At 71.8% G+C, this 8,239-nt stretch overlaps 1 protein-coding gene across 1 annotated transcript; it reads right to left on the minus strand.

Moving 5' to 3' along the window:
• Positions 1-10: 10 nt before the first annotated feature.
• Positions 11-7,842, minus strand: GAS2L1 (growth arrest specific 2 like 1). The gene is made up of 6 exons (XM_040576513.1): positions 7,784-7,842; positions 6,217-6,873; positions 3,685-3,792; positions 3,278-3,374; positions 2,740-2,986; positions 11-1,134 (listed from the first exon to the last, which is right to left on the minus strand). Exons 2-6 carry the CDS (start codon positions 6,865-6,867, stop codon positions 12-14), a joined length of 2,226 nt encoding a protein of 741 aa, XP_040432447.1. The 5' UTR covers positions 6,868-6,873; positions 7,784-7,842; the 3' UTR covers position 11.
• Between the last annotated feature and the right edge of the window lie 397 nt (positions 7,843-8,239).

Below are 8,239 nucleotides of genomic sequence, written 5' to 3' on the forward strand. Positions count from 1 at the left end.
CCCCCCCCCCATCAGGGCCAGGCATCCTCCTCCAGCCCCTCGGCCTCCCGCGGTGCCCAGGGGGGCTCCAGCAGGGAGGAGAGGACGCTCTGCAGGGCCCGCCAGGGCTGGGGGCCGCCGGGGGGCCGCGGCGTGGGGATGCGGGAGGGCTTCTTGCCGGGCTGCGTGTCCAGCCGCGGCTTGGCGCGGGGCTGCGGGGCGGGGGGTGCGGGGCAGGGGACCCCCGGCATCCCCGCGTCCCCCGGCCCCTCGTCGTCCTCCTCCTCCTCCTCCGCCGGCACCCACTCGAGGTCGGACTCGGCGCCGGAGGCTGGCACCAAGCTGCTTTCGTCCGAGGAGCTGGACGGGCGCCCGTGCCCCCCGCTGCCCTCCTGCGGGTGGGAGGCGGCCGGGGGGGGCCCGGCCCCGCCGTGCTTGCCGAAGACGTTGAGGGAGGACGAGGAGGACGAGGAGGAGCAGTAGGCCGAGTCGGCGGCCGCCCCGCCGCCGGGCTCGGGGGTCCCCTGGGTCGGGCGGGCGGCGGGGGGCGAGGGCTCGCCGTCCTCCAGCTCCATCAGCCGCGTGTTGGCCAAAAATTCCTCCTCCAGCCTGCCCAGCAGCTGCTGCTCCTGCCCGGGCTCCAGCCGCAGCGGGGCCCGCAGCCTCCGCACCAGCTCCTCCAGCTCCTCCTGGAAGGCGTCCCCATCGCCGTCCCCGTCCCCGTCCCGGTCCCGGTCCCGTCCCGCTCCCCCGGGCAGCGAGGAGCGCCGGGGGGCCGGGACCCTGGCCGGGGTGCGGGTGCCGCCGTCGGTGCGTGCCCACGAGTGCTGCCCGTCGCGCCCGCGGCGGATCAGCAGCACGGCCTCGGCGCCGGGGCGGCCCTGGCTGCGGGCACGCGGCGGCCCCGTGCCCGGCCCGTTGGGGACACGCGGGCGGCCCCGCTCGTCCCCGAGGCCCGCGGGGGGCTTGCGCAGGGGCAGGGGGCTGCGGTCGCCCGAGCGGCTGCGGCCGGGGGGCTGCCGGCGGGGCGAGGGGGCCGCGGGGGTTGCAGGCCGGTGGCCCCGCGGTGGCCCCGCCGAGGACACCGATGACACCGATGAGGAGTCGCTGTCCCCGGAGTGGCGCCGGGCGCGGGCGGGAGCGGGGTCACGGGGCCTTGGGGGGGGGGAAGAGGAAGAGGAGGGTGAGGGGACCGGACCCCCATTGCAGCCCCATTGTACTCTCATTGCACACCACCCCCCCCCCATTTCACCCCTTGAACCCCCCCAGTACACCCCCATTGCAACCCCTGAACCCCCACTGCACCCACCCATTACACCCGCATTGCACACCTTGCACCTGCACCCTCTCCGCCCCCCCCCTTGCACTGTGCAGCCCCATTACAGCCCTTGCACCCCCCCCAACTGCACCCCTGCACCCCCACTGTGCCCCGTGCAGCCTCCCTTGCACCCCCATTACACCCCATTACCCTCCATTACACCCCCAATACACCCCATTACACCCCCCCCCATTGCATCCCATGGCAACCCCATCACACCCCGTTGCACCCTATTACCCCCATTACACCCCATTGCACTCCATTGCCCCCCCATTACACCCCCTCCTTACCCCCCCCATTACACCCCATTGCACCCCATTACACCCCCTTACCCCCCAGTACTCCCCATTACACCTCCCACTGCACCCTGCCATTACATCCCATGACACCCCCATGATGCCCCCCCCATGACACCCCATTGCACTCCCCATTACATCCCATGACACCCCCACTGCACCCTATTGCACCCCCCATTACACCCCCCCATTACCCATTACCCCCGTTACACCCCCATTACCCCCCATTACAGCCCCATTACCCCCCCATTACATCCCATTGCAGCTCCCACTGCACCCCCCATTACAGCCCCATTACCCCCGTTACACCCCCATTACCCCCCATTACAGCCCCATTGCCCCCCCATCACCCCCATTGCACCCCTCCTGTCAATCTCAGCAGTGGGCGTGGCCCCGCGAAGCCCCGCCCCTCCCGGGCCGCGCGCACCGCGCCTGCGCAGCGAGGCCCGGGGGGGGGGGGGGGGGGGGCACTGTGCTGCCGCTCGGGCCCCGTGGGGCCGGGCCCCGCCCCGCCCCCCCCCCGGTTTCCTGCCCCCCCCCCCCCCCCCTCGCCGGGCCGCGGTCCCCACGGCAGCGGGGCGGGGACAGCCGGGATTAGCGGGGGGGCGGTGAGGGGACGGGGGATAGCAAGGGGACAGGGGACAGTGAGGGGACAGGACAGCATGGGGACGGCAAGGGGACGGTGAGGGGACCCAACAGGACAGGGGATAGCGAGGGGACAGTGAGGGGACAGCATGGGGATGGGACAGTGAGGGGACTGGGGGCAGAGGGGGGACAGGGGCCAGCAAGGGGACGGTGAGGGGACAGGGCACAGCGTGGGGACAGGGGACAGCGAGGGGACAGGGGACAGCATGGGGACAATGAGGGGACAATGAGAGGACAGCGAGGGGACAGGGGACAGCATGGGGACAATGAGGGGACAATGAGAGGACAGCGAGGGGACAGGGGCCAGCAAGGGGACAGGGAGGGGACCGGATAGTGAGGGGACAATGAGGGGACAGCATGGGAACAACGCGGGGACAGTGAGGGGACAGCATGGGGACAGCAAGTAGGCAGCAAGGGGACGGTGAGGGCACAGGGGACAGCGTGGGGACAGCACCCCCCCCCTCCCCCCCCCGAGCAGCACCCATGGGCGCTGAGCCCTACCTGAGGGCGCCGCCGGGGCTCCTGGACGGGCTGGCGGAGCTGTGCGCGGGGACGCGCGGGGGCAGGACGGCACCGGCTGCCGGCTTCGGGATGCCGCTGGGCGGGGGGCAGCCCCCGGGAACGGGGAGCCGCCGGTCCCGGTCCCGGTCCCCGGGGCAGGCGGGCTCGGCGCGGCGCGGGGTGCTGGGGCTGGCGGCTGCTTTCTGCGGGGAGAAGGCCGGGGGGCGGGCGGGGGGCAGGCGGTGGGCTGCAAGGGAAAAGGGACGCGGGGGGGGGGGTCAGGGGGTGCTCGCCCCATCCCACCCGCCCCCAGCCCCTCGCCCAGCGCCGGGACCTGGGACCTTCTCCGGGGTGAATTGATTTGGCCGGAAGCGGGAGCAAACTTTTCTCGTTTTTTTCCCCCCCCCCCCCCGTTTCAGCCGGATCAGTGCCCTGCGCAGCCCGCCCCACGGGGAAACGGCCCCGCAGGGAGACGGGAGTGGTGAAACGTCCCCACGGAGGGGTGAGTGGGGGGCTTTGGGGACCGGGGCACACTCACAGAGGGAGGCGCAGCGGCACGGGTCGTGCTTGTCCAGGTAATGCTCCAGCGTGTCCCAGCCGCCGCCGACGCGCACCATCACGTGGCTCCTCAGCACCTGGGCGGGGGGGCGCGCTGTCAGCCCGAAAACCCCAAAACCCCCAAAAACGGCACCATGGACCCCCAGGGTGTGGGGGGGAGCCCCCGCCAGGTCCCCAAAGGGAGGCGGGGGGGGGGGGGTTGTGGGGAATGATAAATCCCGTCCCCACCCGGGGCTGGGGGCACTGAGCCCCGGGGCACCAAACCCCGACCCTCCTGGGGTTCCCCCGTGGAAGGGACCCCCCAGCACCGCGCAGGATGGGTCCCCAGGGCCCCCCCAGTTCCGCGGGCAGGGGAAGCAGCAGGAGGTGGGGTGCGGCGGCTCTTACTCGAACAAAGATCAGCGCGTTGGAGTCTCCCACTTTGTATTTACCCTCTGAGACTTTGACCATGGGGAACTGGGACGGGCACGTGCAGCAGCCCAGGATCTCCCGCACCTGTGGGCAGACAGACGAGACCCCCCCCGGTCAGCCCCCCCCCACCCCAAAACCTGGCTGCGTGCCCCGGCCACGACTTGGGGGGGGGGGAGCCGAGCAGCTCCCATCTCGTGTGCCCCCCGGGCTGGGGGGCACCCACGGGGGCCGCAGCGCCCACAGAGCCTCCCTGGGAGAGGGGCCCCAGGGACTTCCCGCAGCCGGGCACCGAAAACAGCCGTTAAAAAAAAAAAAAAAAAAAAGGAGAATTAAAAAAGCCCCAGAATCCTCCTGCGGCTCCCAGGCGTGTCCCCGGGGTGGGTTTTTCCACTCAGGAAAGCTTTAATTCTTGGCACGGATAAAAACAAGCGAGGATGTTGGGGGGGTGGTGAGGCTGTGCCCCACGGCGGGGGGGGTCCCCAAAGGGGCTTGTGGACCCCCGCTGTCCCCCGTCCCAGTCCGCCCGCGCCCGTGGGGCCGGGAAGCCGCGGGGCTGACGTCAGGGATTAGGCACCGGTCCACGCCGGGGGACGCGGGGACGCGGCCGCATCCTGCCCTGGCTGGAGGAGTGGCGTGGCACAGGGGCACAGCCTGGGGACACAGGGGGCTTTGGGGGGGGGGGGGAATTTGGGGACAGGGACCCCCGGGCACACCCCTTTTGTGCCTGGGCTAAGCCCCAGCTGGGGTTTGGCATCAGCACGGACCCGGCCCGAGGGGTGGGTGCTGCTGCGACAGTGCCCCCAGCACCTGCACCTCTCTGGCTTCACCAACCCCCTGTTTGCTCATTTTTTAGCAATTCCCCTTTTTTATTCTTATTTTTTTGTGCAATTCCTCCTTCCTGCCCATCTCTCTCCTCCAGCCCGGCCAGGATGCGGCCCCCCCCCCCGAGCCCCTCAGCCGTGGGGAAACTGAGGCACGGGGGGAGGCTGCGGGCAGCCACGGGGCCTGACCCCGAGCCCTGGGGACGTGGGGACAAGCGCTGCCCCCCCTGGGGACCCGTCCCCCGGTGCGGTGGCTGGGCCAGGCCGGATGCAGGCTCCTCCCTGGCTCCATCGCTGCCCATAAAAGCCCATGGCGAGGCATTACGCAGCCCAGAAAAATGCACCCGGGGCTGGCAGCACCCGGCAGGGGGACCGGGGCAGGTGGGGTGCCCGGGGTGGGGGGGCAGCAGCACCCCCATGTCCCCCCCCCGCCTCCCTCCCCGAGCTGCGTCAGGCTGCGGGACTTAGGAAGGAATCGGGGTTTCGATTAAAAAACGGCTTTGGGATTAGGGGATGGGGGGGTCAGGGGAGGGCAGGGCCCCCCGCCCCTCCCCGGCCGCGTTAATCCGCCCTGCGCACGGGCCGGATCCTGCGCCCAGCACGGCGCTAATCCCGGCTGAGCCGCCCGCGGTGCCGTGTGTCCCCCCGGCGCCCCTCCTGATGTCCCCGGGGAGGCCACCGCGGGGTGGCAGCCCCACATCCGTGGGAGGAGGTGGTGGTGGCGGTGACAACCCACGTCCTCCCCGCGATTATGGCCTCGGCCCCCGAAATAGCCCTTCCCTGGCGCCGGGAGGGCACGGAGCCCAGCGGGGCGGCCGAGGACCTCCCACGGACCGCAGAGAGCCTGGCTGGGTGGGTAGAGCAGGCACCCCGTGGGCTGGCCAGAGCCTGGTTGGGCACATGGGGAGGACCTCCCACAGAGCACGGAGAGCCTGGTTGGGTGCACGGAGAGGACCTCCCACGGGCCGTCGAGCTCCCGTTGGGTGCACGGAGAGGACCTCCCACGGGCTGCTGGGAGCCCGGGTGGGTGGATGGAGAGACCTGCCATGGGTCATAGAGGTCCTGGTTGGGTGGATAGAGAAGACCTCCCATGGGCCACAGAGCTCCCCGTTGGGTGGATGGAGGACCTCCGATGGGCCATAGAGTTCCTTCTTAGGTGGATAGAGAGGACCTCCCATAGGTCATAGAGCTCCCCGTTGGGTGGCTAGACCGGACCGCCCATGGGTCATAGAGCTCCCCATTGGGTGGATGGAGAGGCCATCCCATGGGCCATAGAGATCCCCGTTGGGTGGCTAGACCTCACCTCCCATGGGCCATAGAGATCCCCGTTGGGTGGCTAGACCTCACCTCCCATGGGCCATAGAGATCCCAGTTGGGTGGATAGAGAGGCCATCTTACGGGCCATAGAGCTCCCGTTGGGTAGCCAGACAGGACCCCCCATGGGCCATAGAGATCCTAGTTGGGTGGATGGAGAGGACCTCGCACGTGCCATAGAGCTCCCCGTTGGGTGGATGGAGAGGCCGTCCTATGGGCCATACAGCTCCGTTGGGTGGCTAGACAGGACCTCCCACGGGCCCCAGAGCTCCCCGTTGGGTGGCTAGAGAGAACCTCCCAAGGCCAGACCTCCCCGCTGGAGGACGCGGAGGCCCTCGCCCACACGAGGCCGCCCGGCGGCCGCGCTGCTCACCAGCTCGTCCAGGTTCCTCAGGTCGCACAGGGCCAGGCGCTGCGCCCCGCTGGCCGAGGCGAGGGCCCGGGAGCGCGAGGCCCGGCCCTCGTGGTGCGCGCCCAGCGCGCCGGAGGCCGTTTGGTCCCGCATCTCCTCCTCGATCTCCTCCTCCATCTGGATCAGCATGGGGGCCAGCATGCCGAACTTGGCGCCCCGCCGGGCCACCTCCAGCAGGCAGAGGACAAAGTTCTTCTCGTTCTTCTTCAGCACCAGGTCGTTGGTCTCGAACATGAGGACGTCCTGGATGCCCAGGTCCTGCCGGCACCACTGGATGAAGTTGGAGACGTTGTCGCGGGCGATGAAGGAGCCGGGCGCCACGTTGCGGGCCTGGAAGACCACCTCGCGCCGGGGGACGCGCATGCGGGCGGCGGCGGCCGGGTGCCGCCGCTGGAAGTCCCCGGCGCTGCGGTTGACGTTGTTGGCGTGCTGGCAGAGGGCGCAGCCCGTCTCCAGGCTCTCCAGGAAGGTGTCGGCCTGCACGTCCAGCTCGTAGAGGGTGTTGAACCACTCGGCCAGGTCCTCCTTCATGGCGTACAGGTACTCCTCGCTGGAGCGGAACGGGCGGATGCTCTTGGAGGCGGCCGACTGGATGTTGCTCTGGTCGGCCATGGCGGGCTGGGGGGGCAGCGGGTGCTGTTAGGGACTGGGGGGGGGCTCAGACCCTGCACCCCCCCCCAGCAGCTCCTCCCGAAGCACAGCCCCCCCCCGCCCGGTGCCCCCCCCGCCCAGCGTCCCCCCATGGGCAGGGGGATGTCACCGCCGCCTGCGGGACCCCCATCATGTCCCCTCTGCCCCGTGTCACCCCGCTGTGCTGTGTGCCCCCCCCGATGGGGTTGATGTCCCCAGTGCCCCCCCCATCCCAAAGCTGCCCAGTCATCGTGGGTGGCACCCACCCACCCGGCTGCCAGCACCCTGGGTGCCTCCTGGAGGGACCCTTGGAGGGGGGTCCAGGGAGACCCCCCCCAAAAGCAACCCTGTGGAGGTGTAACGTGGGGCTGGGGGGGCTGCACTGGGGGGGGGACATTGGGGGGGGGTCACAAGAGCCAGTGACCCCCCACCCCTGGGGAGAGCCCTCCCCACCCCAATCCCTCACCCTGGGGGTCCCTGCTGGGGGGGGCACTGACAAGGGGGTGTCCGGGGGGGCAGTGGGGCTGTGCCCAGGGGGAATGGGGGGGGGGGGGGTTGGGGTGGTGTCTGCCGGGGGGGGTGGCTCTGACAGGGGGTGCCCTGAAGAGGTACAGGGGGGTCTTGGGGTGGTGTCTGCTGGATGGGGGGGCGCTGTGCTGGGGGGGGGGAGGTTAACAGGGGGAGGGGCGAGCTCTCAAATTAGGGGTCCATTTTTGGGGGGGGGGGTCTCTCTGCCGGAGAAGGGGGGTCCGTGGCGGGGGGGGGGGGGGTCGGGGGAGGGGCAGCACCTGCGCGGCAGATGCCGACCGGGGGGGGGGGGGGGGGCACGGGGACCCTCGCCGGACGCAGCCCCCCCAGGCCCGCCCCCCCCCCCGGTCCCCCCCCGCCCCGCACTCACCGGCCCCGCGCTCCGCTCCCCCCGCGCCGCTCCCCGCCGCGGGCCGCTGCCGCCGGGCCGGGCCGGGCCGGGCTCTGACCGCCGGGGGGGGGCCCCGCCGCCGCCACCCGGCCCCGCGCCCCCGCCGCCATCCGCCGGCGGCCCCCGGGGCCGAGCGGGGCCGAACCGGGGCCGAACCGGGGCCGAACCGGGGCCGAACCGGGGCCGAACCGGGGCCGAACCGGGCCGAGCGCCCACCGCAGCCCCGCCGCCGCCGCCGCCGCGCCCGGCCGGGAAGTTGGAGCCGGCCCAGAAAGGGCCGGGATGGGAGCGGCGGGGGCGGGGGCACGGCCGGGGGGCGGCGGGACCGGGGGGGGGGGGCGGCGGGACGGGCAGGGGGATGGGGACACGGGGGGGAGACGGGGGGGGGGCAGGGGGATGGGGGCGCGGGGGGACACGGACACGGGGGGGGTGGCC

Source organism: Cygnus olor, chromosome 17 (assembly GCF_009769625.2).
Source record: "Cygnus olor isolate bCygOlo1 chromosome 17, bCygOlo1.pri.v2, whole genome shotgun sequence".
In the NCBI taxonomy this organism is placed as follows: Eukaryota; Metazoa; Chordata; class Aves; order Anseriformes; family Anatidae; genus Cygnus; species Cygnus olor.

What these genes read in the sequence shown, in the direction of transcription:
- GAS2L1 (XM_040576513.1), bottom strand. Translation starts at nt 6,867, where the DNA reads ATGGCCGACCAGAGCAACATCCAGTCGGCCGCCTCCAAGAGCATCCGC. An exon ending in TGAGGAACCTGGACGAGCTG is followed by an intron (nt 3,793 to 6,216) that starts GTGAGCAGCGCG and finishes GTCTGCCCACAG; the next exon opens with GTGCGGGAGATCCTGGGCTG. An exon ending in AGCCCCGGCGGCGCCCTCAG is followed by an intron (nt 1,135 to 2,739) that starts GTAGGGCTCAGC and finishes CCCCCCCCCAAG; the next exon opens with GCCCCGTGACCCCGCTCCCG.